The 20,607-nt window shown below is 44.4% G+C and overlaps 1 protein-coding gene across 1 annotated transcript in view; it reads right to left on the bottom strand.

Moving 5' to 3' along the window:
- The window catches only part of CLNK (cytokine dependent hematopoietic cell linker), a 105,382-nt gene that overhangs the window by 14,160 nt on the left and 70,615 nt on the right, over window positions 1–20,607 (bottom strand). Inside the window, exons 8-14 of the mRNA XM_045574108.1 lie at window positions 20,343–20,388; window positions 11,996–12,021; window positions 11,762–11,781; window positions 10,436–10,546; window positions 8,555–8,582; window positions 4,916–4,934; window positions 2,716–2,797 (exon numbers count right to left, since the gene is read on the bottom strand). Of these exons, the coding sequence (XP_045430064.1) occupies window positions 2,716–2,797; window positions 4,916–4,934; window positions 8,555–8,582; window positions 10,436–10,546; window positions 11,762–11,781; window positions 11,996–12,021; window positions 20,343–20,388 (332 nt within the window). The remainder of the gene's footprint in view (window positions 1–2,715; window positions 2,798–4,915; window positions 4,935–8,554; window positions 8,583–10,435; window positions 10,547–11,761; window positions 11,782–11,995; window positions 12,022–20,342; window positions 20,389–20,607) is intronic.

Below are 20,607 nucleotides of genomic sequence, written 5' to 3'. Positions count from 1 at the left end.
ACATACCAAAACAAGCAAACAAAAATAAAATAAAAGGAATGATTCTTTAATTTTAAAAGGTGTGTTGAGCCCTAGCCGGTTTGGCTCAGCGAATTGAGCATCAGCCTGTGGACTGAAGGGTTCTGGGTTCGATTCTGGTCAAGGGCAGGTATCTCAGTTGCAGGCTATTCTTGGCCTGGGCCCTGGTCAGGGCTTGTGCACGAGGCAACCAATTGATGTATTGGTCTCACATTGATGTTTCTGTCTTTCCCACTCTCTTCCACTCTCTCTAACAATCAATGGAAAAACATCCTCTGGTGAGGATTAAAAAAAAAAAAAATTAAAAAAGAGAAAGAAAAAAAAAAAAAAGATGTATTGAGTACCTACTGGGCACATGGCATATTTTGAGGAATGTAACATGAGTAGGACATGGCCTTTGCCCTAAAGCCCCTAATGCTGCTCCATTTGTGCAGGGAAGACACTGTATCACAGTCACAAGTGAGCTAAGTGCTGGGACAGGTGTGTGCACAGCAGGAGTCCCTGAGGTAGCTTTAACCCAGACAAAGTCACTTTGGGTCTTGGGAAAGCCTTCCTGGGAGACGTGCTAACCAAGCTGACTTCTGAAAGATGAATAGAAAATGGTGACGAGGGAGGGTGTTGTTCCAGGCAGAGGGAACAGCAGGTGCGAAGGCTCAGAGGCAAGGAAGCATGGCTTATTCTGCAACGGACCAGAAAGCAGCTCCTTCTAGACAGAAGGTGAGGCATGGGGGTGTAAATATCAGTAAGTGGCTACTTTATGAGTTCAGGTGAGATCGAGGGTGGCTGGCCCATGTTGGGAGCTGGGGAAATGAGGAGACATGGATAGATTTCAGACATGCTTTGGAGATAGAAATTGGGGAGGTGGAAATGGGAGAATGAAGATGGGGAAGAGGATGCATCATTGGCTGGGGAGAGAACGTTTGTGGGGAGATAGTTGGTTTGGGAATAAAAGTAGAAACAAAGAGATCATTTCAGCATTATGAGTTTGAGATGCCTGTCACTTTTTAAGGAAAACTGCCTGTTGGGTCTGGAACTAAGAAGGGGGATTGTGACTGAAGATTGAGATTTAGGAATTACCAGCATAGGATTGACAGCAACATGGGTGGCTGACACTGCTTAGGCTCTTTGTGAGAAAAGCCAGGCCCTCAGATGGACCCTGAGAGTCCTGGCACTTGGAGGTCAGCTTGGGAAACATCTGAGAAGGGGGCTCAGAAGAAGCCATTTAACAGAGGAAGAAAAATCAGGAGACTTTGTGCAACTAATTGAACAAAGAAACAAAAGAAGCCAAGCCACACTACCCAGCTGCTATAGATTCGGGGTCCAATGAGAGCTCATGGTCTTTTTATGACAATATGAGGGTTTTATTTTCCTTTTAGAAAATGGCATTAAGAGAGGGCATTTCTACTGAGCTCTGGGCAGACTTTTGTGCCAGGTTGGGCCTTGAACAGAAAGCAGCCTGACAAGAATTATTGAGCCAGAGTTCTAACACCCACAGGTCAGAGACTGGGAACAAAGCTACTGCATGTGTGAGATAGGACAAGGCAGGAAAGTGAGGGAGAGGAGGGTTTGGGGGTGGCGGTCACCCTGATGGACAGGGCCTGGCCATGGCAATGAGAGGGCACACCTACCAGGCACTTGCAACAGGCCTGGCTCTGCCCTCAGCTTCTCCTGCCAGGGGAATGATGTTGCCCAGAATCATGTGGTTTGCTGGTGGTGGAGCTAGGCCAATCCTAGTGGATTCCTCCTCTGAACCACTGCTCTACCCCACCACAAACAGGGGGACTCCCTGTAAATATCTACTAGTTACAATGACAGCATCTTCCCCCTGGACAGGCCCCCAGGGAAGTCAGGATGCAGGGACTGCAGTTTTAGGATGGTCAGTATAGATATCATGGGCTGCTGAACGTGAAGCTGTACTTGACTTCAATGGGAAAGGGCCTAGGCTCCTGTGGGCCTCATTTATTCCCTCTGGGAAATGGGCAGAACGGTCACCTGGATTCAGTGGCTTTAAGCTGGGGCCTGATGAGTAGAGAGAAGTTTTCCAAGTCTGGAGAGAGTGGGGGGGGGGGGGGTGCTATGGAGGGAAGAGGTACAGGCAGAGAAACAGTGTGTGCTGATGTTCTGCGGTAGGTGACTGTGGAGAGTGGGGAAGTGGGGGAGGGGCATGAACAGAGGCTGAAGGCACTGGTCAGACCAGGGTGGCAGGGCTTTCTGGCACTAATTTTGGAGGCCTGGGATTTGTTTTAAGGAAGCCACCACCAATTTACAGTGTCTTCCAGCCTGAGCCCTTGCTTCCTCGACTGTTTAGTTGGGATGACAATTGTTATAATAACCTGATCAGGAAAGTATTTAATCAGAAAATGGCATTTTTTAAGTCTTGGACATCTGTAAAGTGAAATTCAAAAGTTACTGAGTCTAGTTAGAAAAGCCCACTTTTCTCCCCGGAGGAGTTAGCATCAGTCCTAGTTGATCTGATCTAGTCAATACTCAGATCCCTGAGCCTCTAGCCTAACCCGGAGAAGTACAAAGCACAGGAAGGATGTTGCTGTTAGCTTCAATAACAGCTGTGGCTCCGGGCTTCCTTATCAAAGGCCCAGGCCTTCCCGTTTCTCAGGAAGCCTTGGAGGGTCATTATCCTACGCAACACATGGCCTGACCCCCACGCCGGAACCCAACCCGGCATGCCCGGCTTCTTACCTGGCGACAGCAAGAGGGACTTCTGGAGCACTTTGGTTTTGGGTCCCGTGAGAGGATTCCGGCTTCGTCGGGGGATGAGGAGCTGTGGACAGGAGTCATATAATTTCAGGATGCAAAAGGAAAATGACTCGAGACATTCAGAGGCCTATTGGAACAGCTATAATGTCACCCAGTAATCTTGGCTGATCTAATTTCCAACCTCTAATTTGCAGCCCACGTATTCCACACTGACCCTGGCTCCTGGGAGTGGCTGCTCCTTGAGGATATGACATGGCAATACTGAGTCTTTGATACTGTTATGGAGAACACTGAATCTGAAACTCATCATTGAATTTCCCCAAACATAGAACATTCCACTGGGAGGTGTTTGGTGTGGAAGAGAACCGAGGTGGGATTCTGATTCACATGAAGACTTACATAGAAACATAAATGAACAGGTGAAATCCAAGAGCCCGGCTGGTGTGGCTCAGTGGTTGAGTGTTGACCCATGTACCAAGAGGGCACCAGTTTGATACCTGATAAAGGCTCATGCCTGGGTTGTAGGCCCAATACCAGGTGGGTTGTGTGCAAGAGGCAGCCAACTGTGGGAGTTTTTCTCTCATTAGTATTTCTATCCCTCTCTCCCTCCCTCTCTCTCTTCATCTCTTTTGAAAATCAACAAAAACATATATATATATATATATATATATATATATATATATATATATATTTAAAAAGATCAAATTGAAGAACTATTTTTGAGCAACAGAGAGCACAGGGATGCTCAGTGCTGGCCCACACCCCCAAATTTTCATGCCCCTGTGCCAGGGCAGGTGAGCCCCAGGAAACTGATATAGACAACCAGTTCCTAGCCTGCTGGGTAGGCATGCCTTTTCTCAGAATGTCCTCTTGATTGTCAAGTTTTGGACAATTCTGCCAACCAGATGAACTGGAGTTATTTAGTAATCACATAAGCCATTGCTGTATCGCTTTTTATTTCCTTCTCATTGTGAGTAGGTTTTAATCAGCTACCAGAAGCACCAAGGGCACACAATACTGCCCTGGTATGAAACCCCATAAAACGCTCTCCATTTCGGCTGCAGTCATAGAGCTAAAGAAGCGTACAGACACCTCCGGGTCCTCACTGGGGAGTGACTCTGTGCTCTGTCCAAGGTTGATCACCGAATGGACACTTTTGATTGAGGGACTGTGATTACTTGGAATGAGACTGGAGTCAGTGACTAGCCCACTAGCTGCACCTCCTATAAAAGCGCTTGTGTCATCAGCAGCTACCCAGAGCACCTGCTCCTGTGAGCTGTGCAAGGTCGTTGCATTGACCATCAATGGAACCCATGACAACAACCCCTGAGGATGCTGAGCTTCAGCGTGGGAAAGGGCTCAGTTTTCTTTCAGGTTTCAATTTTTTTTTAGATCGCCCAGAGACATCCCCCCAACCCCACCCCCAATCCTCCATCAGAGGCCTTGGGAATCTGTAAGCCCAGATATGGTCTTGCTCAAGCCTAACGTCTTCAGTATAAGGAACAGCACACTGGAGAGCCACGGAGGCCTGTGGCCTGGCCAGAGCCACAGCGGGTCGGTGGAGGTCCCTGTTGCTTTGTGACGGCGCTTCCAGTGTGAACTCTTTGGGCGAGGCTCAGCCCTTGGCTGTGGCCGTGATTCTTCATTCTGAGTGAGTGGTGAACAGCACTTCACAGGTGGACATGAGGTTACTGCCTACTTTGCAACCTGCCTGCTGGTGAGCGAGTGTTGGATTGCCTGCTTCCACAGCAGTGACTCCGATGGTGTGTGAGTGTGTTTGTGTGTGTGTTTGTGTGTGTGCATGTGCTCAAATGAGGGTTTAGGTGTGTGTGCACGGGTAACATCAAAGAGGGAGAGACCAAGAGCAGGGGGCCGGCAATGTCTCCCCAAACTGCCTGGGGGTGACCTGTGCCTCCTTATCAGCAGCCTGCGGCTGAAGAAAGACCACGAGCCCAGCCCCAATTTAAGTCACCCCATTAGACCAGAGCATTCTTGGACAGATAGGAAGTCCTGGGTCCATTGGGGTCACGTTTCCTGCTCTCTGCCCCACCCCCCTCGACGTGCTCGTCCTTCCCAGGCTCTGAAGCAATTGGTTCTTTCAGCAAATGACTAACACTGTAAATAGGGAAACAGCACTGAGCCTAACAGGATGAGGCAATGAAAACAAACATAAACAGTTTACCTTTCTCTGCTCCCAGGACCTGTGTTAAATGGGGGGGAAAAAAAAGTTGAATGATTCTTGGTGCTAGAAAACGTCATAGTATGTATTTTTAGAGCAATTGGTTAGTAAGATTGGGCAACATTTTTGTTAGTATTGAGATTTTAAAAATCTACAAATAACACTTCAAAAGACTGAGCACAAACTAAGTGTACCTTCTTCGCGGGATGTAACAGGCAGATATCCAGGCTAAAGATGACGTTGGCTCTTTGGAAAGCAATGTAACCATAGCTCTCAAGGGCCTTAGAGAGACTGTTATTCTCACCCCAGCATTCCACGGATGAGACTCTTTTTCTAAGAAAAGGACCTGGAATCTGTATCGAGTTCCATGTACAAAGCTGGTCACCATGTCCTCAGTTACACTGTCAAAGCCCTGGGAACAGTCTGTTCCAGCTTCTATGTCTCTGGATCTAGTGTTGTTCCTCAGCTTATTTTGTTCATTAGATTTCACGTGTGAGTGAGATCATGTGCAGGGACGGGTGAGAAGAGGTCAATGGGGGAGAGAGGGGAATCATATGTAATACTTTCAACAATAGAGGTTAAAAAAAATCCTGGAAGCAATCTGCATGCCCATCTAAGCGGCCCCGTTAAGCACGCTTTGGTCTTATTCACTTACTGGACTATTATCCATGTATCACAAATATTGACATAAAGTGTGGAATAAGATTATACTCTAAGAATGCCTCAACATTACATAAAAAGTCCAGAATAAAAACTGGACTCATGACATGTTTCCATGTAGGGCTGTGTATGTGCGTGTAAAGAGGGATTTGAAGAGATATGACAAAATCTTAACAGAGGTTGTGTTTAAGAGATGAGGTGATCGTTAATTTTCTTCATATTTGAAAAAAGGAGTATGAAAATAATCACATTATTTTTTTTTCAAGGTAGCCATTCCCAAACAGTTCCTTTTTCTTTCCTTAATAATAATGGTAGAATTCCTGACCATGTTTCATTATAAAAATCTATGTTATTGGACTTGCATTCTTGGGCCCTGTTCTACTCTGAAAGAAGCAAAAAAGCCTTTCAAGAGGTCCAGTATTTGCTGAAGTGTCTCCTTCATGGTAAACAATTTTCTTTTTTAAATTAAAAAAAAGTATATTTTTATTGATTTCAGAGAGGATGGGAGAGGGAGAAAGAGACAGAAACATCGATGATGAGAGAAAATCATGGATTGGCTGCCTCCTGCACACCCTCCCCCTCATTGGGGATCAAGTCTACACTGGGACATGAGCCCAGACCAGGAACTGAACCATGACCTTCTGGTTCATAGGCCAATGCTCAACCACTGAGCAACACTGGCTGGGCAATTGAGAATACTTTTCTAAAGTGCACTTCATGCAGCTGGTGAGCAGCTCAGGCATCATTTAGACCACAGCCTCTTAATTTGAGGCACCGAAGAGGTCGTTGATGGCATGAACCTTCTGAAATGAGATGCTACATTTCCCCCCATCAGACACCTGTGCATATTTTAAAGGAAGGTTGATTATATATACCTTTCATGAAATTTTCAAGAAGGCCTGGGGTCCATGAAAAGTTTAAGCCAGCAGTCTGTATATACGGAACAAAGATGGGGTGCCACCTGACTGGTATGGCTCAGCGGTTGAGCATCACAGTTTGATTCCCAGGGCAAGTGTCCGGGTTGTGGGCTCACTTCCCAGTAGGGGGCGTGCTGGAGGCAGCTGATTAAAGATTCTCTCTCATCATTGATGTTTTTCTCTCTCCCTCTCTCTCTGAAATCAAGGAAAATATATTAAAACATAAATAAAACAAAAACAAAGAGGGGGAGCCATTCACCCAGATTGCCACAGTTACCTTGTGGCTGAGCTGACCAGGGAGGCCAGGTCTCCAACTCACATTTGCTTCAGCGACGAGAAACCATTAGCAACAAAGAGCTTAAAGAGGCTCTGAAAGTCTTGTCTGAAGCTGGTCTATAGACAAGCTCTTTTGTCTCAAAGACCATGGTGGCCCTGGGAAGGGGGTCTGGAAAGGGGACATACACTTCATCATGGACAGCAATGCAGGCAAGCCCTCAGGTGGAGTGAAGAGGGTGATGAAGTCGTCCTAATGAGTGGTTTGGCATCTCCCCACCGAGTCTTCCCCAGGACTTTGAACCTGGCAGTTCAAAGCCTCAATCGGATGCAGCTGAGGTTCTCAGGCTGGCCAAAGGGGAGGTGCCTGAGCTGTCAGTGCAGCAGAGAAGCCGAGAAGCCGACCGGCTGGGGGGACAGATGTTTTATCTAATTGAGACACAGTCCACCTCTCCCTTGAGGGCTCGGCATTTACATTTAATGAGATCAGGAGAGTGGAGTGAAACGTCTCTAGTTTCTCTACTTTAATTTTTGGGATTGTTTTTTGAACATAAATATATGCAAGCTGAATAATGTTTTCCATACTCCCTCTTTTCTCCTTCCTTTTGTTTTCTTCTTTTCTTTTTCCCCCTCTCCATTTGAGCTCAGAGGTGTCTGTATTTCTTAACTCAGAGAGTCCTAGGTCGGGGCACACTGGACTTGGGGCTCTCAGGGGCTCTGCCAGCTGTGGGGGACTCTGGCCTCTCTAAGGCTTCCTTCTCTTAGGGTTTTGTGAGAATTAAATGAGACCACGAGTCTCTACTGTGTTTGAGAATTATCAAGTGCTACGTGAACTTGAGTTGGGGCATGTAGTTCATTTCTGATCTCTGAGACTCTGGCGACACACAAGAGTGACATTTGTCTTATAAGATAAGCTTTTGTGACCAAGAAATGGCCTTAGTGCTGGCTCCAGACAAACAGTGGGGAAATATCTTGGCAAAAGATAAGAAGGAAGAACACATTTTCCCACTAGCTGCATGATTCCTTAGATGATATCAACTTCTAGCAAAATGCCAACCAAAGCTACAAGGAGAATGAACTGGCCTGCCTGGTCCCTGCCCTCCAGGCCTGACCTTCTCTTGTCCTTGTTTATTTGCCTCTTGTCCTTTCACACTGACCACTAAGTTGTGGACTGTAAATCACTGTGAGTGGCAGCCACCTGCTACTTGGGACCCATGAATCTCACTCACATGAAGAAAGGGGTGGATCCCTCTGGGTGTGTGGGTACCACCCCCAACTTTCTAAGTTAACTCCCAGGAGAGGGTGAGCTGGTGAAGTACTGAATGAGCCAGGGCTGGCCTCTTCTTCTTCAGTTCTATGCTTTCTCTTGGACATGATTGCCTTATGGATTAGATGGTAATGTGATTTAAAATAATTTTTTAAAATTGATTCCAGAGAGGAAGGGCAAGGGAGAGAGAGAGATAATAGAAACATCAATGATGAGAGAGAATCATTGATTGTCTGTCTCCTGCATGCCCCTACTGGGGATTAAGCCCACAACCTGGGTATGAGCCCTTGACCAGAATCAAACCTGGGACACTTCAGCCCACAGGCTGATGCTCTATCCACTGAGTCAAAGCAGCTCGCATAGCTTTTCCACCTTTAAGGTAGGGCTGCGAACACACGCTGAGCCTGGCTGCTATGATAATGAAGTGTAACTGAGTATTTAAAGCAAACAGTATCTTGCATATCGCAGACCCTTCACGCACAAAAATTCCCCTTCCCTGTTACCTGGGACGAAGTTGCCACTCACCTCATTTAAGTTCTTTAAGGTTATCAGTCTGCAGGGAAAAGAAATACAGTGTCATATAAAATACAGTTCATAATGGTCAACATAAAACCATCCTGAGCCCTTAAAACCATTGATTACCTTTTTATTGCCAAATCAACAACCCATCGTCCAGTGTGATATTTATCACCCTCCTATAAAACTAAAGCCAGGTTATTTTTCTCATAATTTCCTAACCACAAGAAGAAGTGATGAGGCCATGTGAAAAGTGGTGGCAGAAAGGGCACAAATAAACTTGCTTCTCGCTTTAGGAGAATTTAAATAACATCATCATTCCTCCTGACATTTGGTTTTCCTTGTCAGGTTTCATTGCCTCAGCCAGACCTGCTGTCATTCCCTTGATTTGAAAGCTCGTGGTTTTCTTGCTCCGAGGCAGTGTAAAGAGCTCTAACTAGGAGAGTGTCTGGCACAGCGGGATCCCCGGCAGGTGTGTGGGGGAGGAAGGGTGCTGATAATGACGGAGTCCTGCGCCAGAAAACCCCGGGAGCTGAACGAGAGAGGAGGAATGCACACTGAGAATTGCTATGTGGACACTAGACAAGTCTTGGGAGAAACTCCAAGCCTTTCATTGATATTGACAGGCAAGCCAATGAGCGTCTCTAACCCTCATTCTGTCTACATGGGCCTGCTGGTGAGAGATTGGGGTGAAGAAATGCCTGGAGTTTGAGGTTGCAACCCAATCTCAGGCGAAGGCTGTTGACCTGGAGTTACAACACTTGCCTGTATTCGGTTAGATAATTCCGGAAGCATCTGGTGCTACGCCCTGTCAGATCTCAAACAACAGGCACCGGTACTGAGGTCCCACGTTCTTTTTTATTTTATTATTTTTTAAAATTTTCTACTAGAGGCCCAATGCACAAAATTCATGCAAGGGGCTCAGCCCTGCCCACTCTGCCTTAGCCCCTGCCACCGCAGCTTCATCTGGAAGGTCATCTGGAAGGACGTTTGGTCTAGTTAGCATATTACACTTGTATTATTATAGATGGATTTCAGAGAGAGGAGAAGGAGAAATGATGAGAGAGAATCATTGATTGGTTGCCTCCTGCATGCTCCACACTAGAGATTGAGCCCACATCCTGTGTATGTGCCCTGACCAGGAACCTGACCCTGACCTCTTGGTTCATAGGTTGATGCTCAACCACTGAGCTACGCCTAGGGTCTTTAACCTGGTGCATAGCTCCTCTGAGATGGGACATTTACACCCTGCCTCTTTCTTTTAATGGGCCAGGTGAGACGATAGATAGGATTCGAAGTAACAAAGTAGAACGAACACCCATAGTATTAATTAATTTTGGGTTAAATTGAGGCTCATCTCAGGGCTTTCACGTTTAAGTGACCATGGCGTATTTGGAACACTACCAATTGGCCGTGTGGCTTTGGAGCACAGTAACCTCTGTTTTGTAAAAAAACTGTTGTTTGAAATTTCCGCTAGACATACAAGGTTCTTTTCCGTGAATTAATTCTGCTGTTATTGGCTTCTATAAAAGATGTTTGCTCTAATGATAGGGAAAATAAGCTTAACCGTCTGATCTTGCAAGCCAGTCTGCTGCCCTCCCTAGCTACCCCCATGCCAGGTGTCTTTTAGTTATCTGTGCTCAAGGCTACTGGATTGTGTTGAACTCAAGGCTGCAAGCTTCCTGCGAGACATCCGCTAAGCATGCAAAGGGCTCTTTTGAAAACTTGCAAAAGGGCCAGGAAGCCCCAACTTTAGGAGACAAAGACATTTGAAATGAATAAAGGGAGAAGGTCCCTTATGATTGCTCTGCTCAGACTCCGGAAGCATTATTCCTCTGAGCACACCCCTCCCCACTGCCATTTCACCAGCAGCCCTGGCCAGGCTCTCACCTGGGCGCCCTCTGGGCTTCGGGGAAGGGGTGCCTCTGCAGGGAGGGGGACACATTGCCCTCTGGCTCGGGGGGCAGGGGCTGGTACTTCTTCGGAAGAGTGACAGGCAGCCTGCGGGAAGAGTCACAGGGGAAAGTGAGAAGTCCGTGCACAGGGGGCTCCCCACACGCCTGCCCGCAGTGCGCCCGCCTTGGTGGTGCGCGTCAGTGTTTGGGGCAGAGGCTTACAGCCCCGCCTGCTCCATTTCAGGCCTGCGATAGCCCCAGCAGCACGGAGGCACCTAAGGAGCCCACGTCCATCTTCCTGCCCCGCGCTCTGTGGTTTGTTCTGCTTTCTGATGGGACTTGCTTTTTTTTTTTTTTTTTTTTTTTTTAAATATTTTTTATTGATTTCATAGAGGAAGGGAGAGGGAGGGAGAGATAACTGATCAGCTGCCTTCTGCACACCCTACACTGGGGACTGAGCCTGCAGCCCAGGCATGTGCCCTGATGGGGAATTGAACCGTGACCTCCTGGGTCATTGGTCAATGCTCAACCACTAAGCCATGCTGGCTGGGCTCTGATGTGACTTGCTAAAGGGTGTCTTTGGTTCTTCCATATGCCACCTGTTTGTGTTTTAGGAGGCCCGGGGACAAAATATCACAATAGCCTTCCATTTACTCCAGACTGGGATATCTGAGCTGTGTAAATTCCCAAAGAAATGGGGGAAATGCTTGAATGTCAGGGACTGCCTCACTCACCCACGTATTCACCATCCACTCGCTCACTGAGAGGGGCATGGGGCGCTATTGACAGATGCTGGGAACGCAGAGAAGAAAGGACTCAGCCGCTGGCTCAGGTACTTCCCTCCGGGAGGGCAGAGAGCAGTGGTGAGAAGGTTCCCGGGAGGGAATGACTGAAGTACTCCCAGGAGAACAAGAGTGGCTGCCTAGAATTCAAGTCTGTTTCTCTCGCCTCCGTGTCTATGTCCTCACACATGTAATACTCTTTGTACTTATGTATGTACTTATGTAAATGTAAACTTCTACAAGTCCATTGATGCCATTTTTGAGGGCCAGTTCTATCTGGCAGATTTCTGGACTAGAAGGGAGGGAGACAGGAAGGGCTAGGGGAAGCAATGATGAGGGAGGGCATATTGAGTGGACAACTGTGAATGAGTGAATGATTGAGTGGATGAATGAAGGCTTATTTAATCTAGTTTGTTGGCTAACTCACTAACACTTTTCAACTTTTTGTGTTTTCCTTTTTAAAATTTTGGAACTTTTCAAATTCTGGAACTTATTATCTAAGCATATAGCAGAGCAAAGCACCCATCTAATTGTCTTACCGAGGAGGTGGTAAGGGAGTCTGCAAAAGGAAAGAGAATCAGAAGTTACATTTATTGTTGTATGAGCCAAGCTAATGGGTAAGAATTTTTTGATTTTACAAACAGAAACTACAAATCCCAACTACACTTCTAGGATATAGTTTTCAAGTGACATCTCAGCATTCACAGCGCCCACCTTCCTATGCCTCTAAAGTAAGGAGTGGGGAATGCATGCATTTTCATGATTCTTCTTACCTTGTTTCTCATGGAGGGCTTGTCTCCTAAAACATGAGAGGGAACAGCAGTGAGTTTACAGAAAATGTCATCACGCCCTTTTTTTAATGCATAGCTAAGTGGAAATCATTCCTGTTTGAATAATCTAGATATAATGTCAATTAACCTTAAAAAAATTAATCCTCACCCCAGGATATGTTTATTGAATTTAGAGAGGGGGAGGGAGGAAGATAGAAATAGAAATAAAGAGAGAGAGAAACATTGATGTGAGAGAAACTTCAGTTGATTGCCTCCTATATCTCCTGTATGTGTCCGAACTGGGAATTGAACCCACAACCTTTCAATGTATGGACAACATTCCAACCAACTGAGCCACACCAGCCGGGGCAACATTTATTGATACCAAATTAGGTACCCAGCATCAAGGTAAATGCTTTAGCTATGTAATTTCATATAATCCTCTCCTTTGTGCTGAAAATAAAGAAACTGAGGCATGGGAAAGTTAAGTATCTTGCTTCCGGCCACCCTGAAGTTAGCAAATGCTAGAATAAGATTTTAGGTCCCCTCTTAACCAGTAATTCTTGATTCAAATGAACATTCTTTTACCAATAGCAATCTCACTAATCCAAGTTCCTTATTTGTGAGACAAGGTTGGACTACATGCTCTGAAGGTTTAAACATGCTCTGAAAAACTCCCTGGGCTCTCTTCAGGGATTCCTAAGAAGCCTGAGGGCTGGGAGCTGGTTCTGGCTCACACCCACTTCATTGGAGGCGTGTGGGAGGGGGAAGCTTCCACTTTATCTACTTCCCATGGGATCTCCTTTTAAGATTTTTTTTTTTTTTTAAATATTGATTTTTTACAGAGAGGAAAAGAGAGGGATAGAGAGTTAGAAACATCAATGAGAGAGAATCATTGATCAGCTGCCTCTTGCACACCCCCTACTGGGGATGCGCCCACAACCAAGGTATATGCCCTTGACCGGAATTGAACCTGGGACCTTTCAGTCCGCAGGCCGATGCTCTATCCACTGAGCCAAACCGGTTTCGGCTAAAATTTCTTTTGGGTAAAGATGTACTACATTACAACACAACAGAACACCACAACACCACACCACACCACACCACACCACACCACAACACAACACAACACAACACCACACATACTTGTCTAGATGATTTCAGGGTTCTCCCAGATCTACAGTAACTAACTCATTGAATAGAATTACCATTTTCCTATTTTGTTTCTGTTTTGGAAAATACTCTTTAAATAGCAAGGGTAGGCCTCCCGGCATGAGTTCAAGCACTGGTGGCAAATGGGAATCATTGGAAAAACACAAAATATGAACCAGGGCGCATCTCACCAGCAGCAGCAATATAGTTCATGTTGTATCTCTGGCTATTGTGATGATATGACAGAAAAGTTTAGATCCTCTGTTGCTTTCTTAAAGCACAGAGTTAGAAACACAGAAAACGAACCTGCCCTCATTTTATTGAGTATTGGCTTCACCTCCCAAGCTGCTCGGGGAGCCATCCGGCTGCTGGTACTGATGACCGTCCCCGGGAAGCTAGAGCTGGCCTTCCTAGCAGTCTTCTTTCATAGCTACCACTCACCTATGGGGGATCAATTCAATTCACTGGAAACACAATTCAATAAAGTGACCGAGCGTCCGAATTCAATAGGAACACTCCATTTATTGTTCCAGAGACATCTATCTCATCTGCTTCAGTGACCGGGAGTTCAGAAGAGGACATCCATCTTCCTTTTATTCACTGACATTATTGCGCACATAGCATGGGTCAGGCATGGATTCCTTTTCAATATGTGTATTGATGTAGTTGTCGGGGAATGTACTATCAAAAAAACAAACAAACCAAAAAACAAAGCCACCAGAACGCTGCTGTTCCCACATATCTTACGTTTCAGTGGCAGGAGATAGAAAACGAAGTCCATGATGACAGGTGGTGACAGGTGCCCCAATAAAAATGAAGCAGGGTGAGGGACAGTCGGGCAGGGAGAGGGAGAGACGGGGCATGGGGCTGCTGTGTTTTTGGCAGACTCCTGAAGGCCTCCTGGATAGCTGATGGGAACGGAGCTAGAGGAAGGTGAGGGAGCATGGCATGTGAATATTGGGGAGAGGGAACAGCAAGTGCAAAGGCCCTGGGGCGAGATAGGGGAGGGTTGGTTGTGGAGGTGGGGGTGCCCAGGTCACAGGGGTCTGGTGGGCTGTGGTAAGAATTCTGCCTCAGTCATGGCGCATCTTTTTGATACAGAGCCCAAGGGTTTTGTGCCTTCAATGGAATGTTGGGTTTTCTCTGGCATCATTTAGTAGTGCCCTCACTTGAATAATCTGGATATGCTATTATCAGCAGCAATGACAAAAATCCCCAAAGGTTTCAGCAACATCAAACATGCCTACTCATGGTAATTTATGCTGTTCATGCTTCTCCCATTCATCACATAGATAAGTGACTTTCAACCTTTTTCTTTTAAAAAAATTGATTTCAGAGAGAAAGTGAGAGGGAGAGAGAGATAGAAACATCAGTGATGGGAGAGAATCATGATCAGCTGCTTCCTGTATGCCCCACATTGGGAATCGAGTCCATAACTCGGGCATGTGTCCTGACTGGGACTCGAACCATGACCTGCTGGTTCATAGGTCGAGGCTCAACCACTGAGCCATGCTAGGAGTGCCAACCTTTTTTTTTTTTTAATATTTATTTTTAGAGGGAGAGAGGAAGGGAGAGAGAAGAAGGGAGAGTGAGTAAAAGAGAGAAACATCAATTTGTTTTTACACCTATCTATTCCACCTATCTATGCATTCATTGGTTGATTCTTGTATGTACCCTGACCATGCATGAAACTCAAAACCTTGGTGTATTGGGATGATGCTCTAACCAACTGAGGTACTTGGCTAGGACTCAACCATTTTTATCTCATGACACACATAAACTAATTACTATAATCTTTCGGTATACCAAAATATATATGTTTTGCTGATCTGTCCAAGAAAGTACACTTTTGAGTCATTCACACTGGTTGGCAATTGTTGTGTTGGCTGTTATCATTTTTTAATTTGACAATCTAAGGGAAAAGAAGTCAGATACAGCACGTTTTAAAAATCTTTGTGGCATACAGGTTGAAAATTGCTGACTTGGAGCATTGAAATCCAACAAACTAAGAGTTAGAGATGAATGTCAGGGAATGCATGAATAAGAAAACTAGATCACATAGGAAGCAACGTGTCATGATGTCATACAGCTTGAAGATAACCCAGATGAAATCCAACCAGGTTTTTTTTTTTTTTTTTTTTTTGTGGGGTGGGGTGGGTTGGGGGTCTTGTTTCATAAAGTGATAATGCCTCAGGTGTTTGGGCTAATGGAAGAGGATATGATTGGAATTGAATTTTTTTGAATTTGAATCTTAATTCTGCTACTTATTATGGGCAGAATCATAGCAGGAGCTCAATAAATACACATGAAGTCAACAAATGGATTGAGGAAAGGCTGAATTTTCACATGGGGAAAAGTGAGGAATGTTACACTTCATGGGAATTCCTGGGGGGAATAAATGATTTCAGAACTTCCAATCCATGGCTTTTCTTGGATACCCACTGTTACTAGGATTATTGTGTAATGGAAAAATTATGTGCTTCCCGGTGAAGTACATATTCTCAAGCTTTAAAAAGTTTTATGTCTATCACACAGGAAGACCCAAATATTTCTTCTTCTATGTCTTTCCCATGGTGAAATGGAATAAAGCAGTTTCACAGGAACACGGCTGCATGATCGCCATCTGGCGGCCACAAGTGCAACTAGCACCCTCCGACCTGGGTCTTCAGTCTGAGAAAAGACAGATCTTTCAGCTGCAGAGTTGACAGCTTCTTGGAGGTAATGCAGTGAGGTGAGCACTGCATGGCTATGCGATTCGTTGGTCCCTGTCTGACCTCTATAACCTTTTGGGGTGAAACCATGAAGAATGTTTCAGCTTCACAGAGGTCTGTGAAGTTAAAGCAAAACCCCCTGGAGAAGAAGAAAGTATCACCAGACGTTTTTGTGGTGTGTCCGAATAGCTTGTAACAATTTATAAGAGCTGGTTTTTCCATTTTCAGGAGTTTTGCAATGCAGTAATTAAACACAGCTATACTTTAAAAATCCTATATAATAAAAGCCTAATATGCTAAGTGTCCAGTCATTTGGTGACTGGTTGACTGTTCAACCAATCAAAGTGTAATATGCTAATGATATGCTAAGGCCACTCAACCATTTGCTATGACACACACTGACCACCAGGGGGCAGACGCTCCAACTGGTAGGTTAGCTTATCACCTTTAAAACACACAAATACCTTATGATGTAGTGTTATTTTCTTCATTTTTATAGACACCTGACCTTGGAGATGGAAGATACTTGTAGATTCCATGTTTGGAAAGCATTATCACTGGGATTTGAACCCAAGGCGCCTTGTCCCCAATTCCAGCATTCACATAACCACATCTTAGCTGCTCCTGAGCATCAGAAATAGTACTTGATGCCTCCTGAAGTTACCATCTCACACTTCATTCCAATGTCCCTTGTTCTGTGAAGCCTTCCTGAGTTCCCACAATACTTAACAGAGAACTTGCCATACTTGGGCTCCTTGTGGCCCTGGCATGAAGCAATTTTAAACAAAGTGACCTTCTCCCCTGGCCATTATCACAGAGGACTGCAGCTGCCTGTTTTTTAAAGTCTCCCACTTGTGGCTACTTTATATGTCTCTGTCAGACAAAACATATTTGCTCTGTCAAGCAGTTATCAGACGTCTTTCCTTTTCTCTGAGCCTTACTTTCTTTAAAAAATATATTTTATTGACGATCCACAGAGAGGAAGGGAGAGAGATAGAGAGTTAGAAATATTGATGAAAAAGAAACATTGATCAGCTGCCTCCTGTACACCCCCTACTGGGGATATTCCTGTAACCAAGGTACCTGCCGTTGACTGGAATCAAACCTGGGACCCTTCAGTCCACAGGCCAACGCTCTATCCACTGAGCCAAACCAGTTAGGGCTGAGCCTTACTTTCAGTGGTGGTGAAAGTAAGGCTCAGTCCTAACTGCCCTGTTGTCGCAATGATTGTTTTTTTTTGTAATTTTTAAAAATTTGTAACGTTCACTTTGAACTGAATATTGTATTAATGCCTCTGTTGTTTTTGAGCCAGGGGTTGTGTCTGAAATAAATTTAAACCTGTTAAGGATATAATATATAGGATGCTAACGTGCATCATTTTTGTGATATTTTGTGTTGCAGTGTTCCGCCACTAGGCGGCAGCACCATCTATCAATTCTTCACAAGGTGGATGAGTAGGCTATTGGTTAGGAAATAGGAGAGGGGCTTTGCAGAATAAATTTTAGATACTAGCATCAACGGTGGAACTCTGGGGTCATTGCCATCGATGTCAAAACACTGGATTCTGGTCTGGGTTGTGAATACTTGCTTGGTGACCTTGAACAAGCCACTTTTCCCTCCAGACCCCTTTGTATAACACGAGGGAGTTGAACCCGATTAAAATCAACGTCGTCATCTCTGATTCTGATTCCTTTGGCATCTCAATCTGTTTGAAAGCCAACCAGTAGACAGGTCTTCCGATGGCATCATGTGGAATTCTGTTTTGTTTCTTTTCAAACAAGTTCATGTTTCCGTATTTGCATGTCCAGTCGCCTCTGTGTAATTCTCTTTCTTTTCTTGTGTAGTTTATTGTAGTTTGTTATAAATTATTTCTTGTGTAGGGTATGCTTGTCACTTCAAAGGAAATTGGTTTAGAGTGTGTTTCGTTTACTAGTACACCCAAGGCAAAGAGAGAGTCATTTTCGCCTCCTTTATTCTCAGCGTTAGGAAGCTCAGCCACACCACATTCAAATATTACAGCCATTCCCATTTGAAAAGATGATTTCCTCTGAATCTGTGGTTAATGCTAATGGTTCATCACAGGCAACTTAGACTATATATATGTACTTTGCCTTCAAGTAAAACTTTTATCCATTTTCAGGAATGAAAATAAAGTCAAGCTTCAGGGAAGATAAGTTCTTAAAATCTGACGGCTTCCAGATAATGTCAGAAGATGATTGTAAGAAAAATGACATGAAATGTACATTAACATAAATCTATAACTGCTCAACTTGATGAAAAATATCACCATAAAATCCTGCCATTACTGAACCACCCGGTATGTTTTTTTTTTTGTGAGAAAGAATAAATTATCTGAGAATGTGTTTGCATCAGAAACACAGAAGTTTGTAATAAACACATAAATCATTGAAGCATTTTCTAGCAAGATGCCTAATCTTAAAAACAGGGGCATTCATATCAATTCTCCTTCTTCTAGCTTCCTCCTCTGTGTTACCTTCGAGCTCTGGGCAGTAATGGAGAACCATCAATTATGGGCGTGTGGGAGGATGTAAAGAAAATAATTCCTACTGAAGTTTTCTACACCACCTCCTCCACTCCCTAAAAGCCCAAACTTCTGTATGCCTGGCTTTCACTGAGGTCCCCTCTGTAGTTTTGGCCTCTATTGACACTGGCATCTGTTTTTAAAAAAAAAAACAGTCCTATTTTTGTAGCCCTGCTACCCATATTCCAGCCAACATCCCCTGTAAAATTGACAGCACTAACTTATCTCTGAAAGGTATGTCCTTATTGCTCTCCCTGACAACTTGGTTTGCTTTCTGTATTATGGACAATTAATATCCATAAAGCAACACGATCCCCTTTTTTGCTTAGACTACCAGGAAGCTCAGAGGCCAATTAATATCTTCATCTTAATACAATGTAGTGATGTGCGCCTGTGGATCCCGAATTTTATCTTTGTCATCCGGGTCACCTAGACTTTTTCTACGATTTTTATTTTCATTTTCTTCTATCTTACTAAGCACATTTTTGTTAATGACTCCAATGTCTTTGTGTGAAGAGGCAAAGTATAGATAAAGAAATGAAAGGATAATTGTGATACTGTGATTTATAATAAAAAATATGTATTTAGTCTTGGTCCCTGTGTCTGGCACAGAGCTCCCAAATACCTTAGAATTTCCTAAGTGGTGAGAACTGTATAGGCGTCTTTTTTATGTTAATGAGGCAAGTTTTAGGCCACACCTAAAGATGGGGGCTGTTGCCTGGAGCCATTCATGGAATTGAGGGGCTGGAATTTTCATTCTAACTGGAAGCTGGGAAGGGGAGGGGGCTGGAGATGGGGTTCGGTCACCAATGGCCATTAAGCTAATTACTCTTATCCATGTAATGAAGCTTCTGGGTTGGTGGACACCTGGAGATTCAGGAAGCATGGAATCTCCTCCCCCTCCCCTCATGCCTTGCCCTGCACATCTTTTCCATCTGGCTTTTCCTTTGGGAAGCCCCAGGACATAAGAGGGAGGCCAGGCATATGTTTCCTTGGCTTCCACCTTGTGCACTTGGGCTGGTGGTGTCCCTTAACCAGTGGTCACTGCTCCTCTGAAGGCATGTGCCCCTTCTGATCTTCAGCCACTATTGCCTCATTGCTCTGGGCCTGGGGAGTGGTGACAGTGGCCACTGCTTTAGCCCTAGTTCTGGCACCATCTCTGGTTCTTCCCCTATACCCACACCCCTCAGCAAACTGCTCCTAGCAAATAAACTACCTGACATTATCCTAATTTGGGCATGCTATTAATATTTCTGTTAGGACCCTAACTTTCCCATTAGAGAAAGTGTGGGATTAGTAATATGTTCTAAAACAAAGCAATAGACACATAAAAGGTGACCTTTATATGTTTCAGTTATTGGGAAATATAAATCATGGGACTGTCATATTTTCCACTTGGGCACTGTGAGAGAGGATGGGGACATAGGGGAAAATAATGAGAGAAATTATGGTGGATACAATCCTATTACATTACTTTGTCCTCTATTTGTGCTTTGAGCACCACTGACATTGATTAGTTCCCCTCTGCCTCCTACATGTATCTTCATCTCAAAATTGAGCTGTTTTGCCTAAAGCTTTAATATCTGTTTTTATATTAATTAATCAACATTTTAAAATTAAGTTTCTATCTTATGATTTTATTGGGGGTATGCTTAGAAAAACAACTTAGAAGTTAAATGAAATCCATATGTTTTAAAATGATTTCTTTCTGAAATTGCACAACCCAGATTATGAGTTTTCACAATCGATTACTTCATCAATAAAATAAGGTGATAAAAAGGCACAAGATGTATGAGAATCTTTGAAAAAGTAGATATTTCATGAAGGATGAAAGTTCAATAGAGCTCCCTGATTTAAAAAAATCTGTGGCCACAAACAAAAATACAAAAAGATTTTGGAAGCAAAGAAATCTACTTCTCTGTCAAACGTTGTGACTTGACTTTACCTTTAGCATGTTGGCTCCTGATGTCCTTGGTAGTAGGTTTGTCCCCCTGTAGAAGACAATAGGGCACCATTATCTCTTACATTGTGACTATGATATCTTATAATGTCCTACTAATTGTGACTATGATACCATATAATGTCCTACTACACTTTCTGGTTAGAGTCCCAAGGATAGAGGCATAGGTCTCTGGACTCACTGTTCTTGGAGATCACCATGTGTGTATGATTGGCAGGCAGTCAATACATGTCAGTAGTTGTCCCCCTGT

This window comes from Pipistrellus kuhlii, unplaced genomic scaffold (genome assembly GCF_014108245.1).
Source record: "Pipistrellus kuhlii isolate mPipKuh1 unplaced genomic scaffold, mPipKuh1.p scaffold_m20_p_1, whole genome shotgun sequence".
NCBI classification, from domain to species: domain Eukaryota; kingdom Metazoa; phylum Chordata; class Mammalia; order Chiroptera; family Vespertilionidae; genus Pipistrellus; species Pipistrellus kuhlii.
This window is presented reverse-complemented; position numbering and strand designations above follow the sequence as displayed.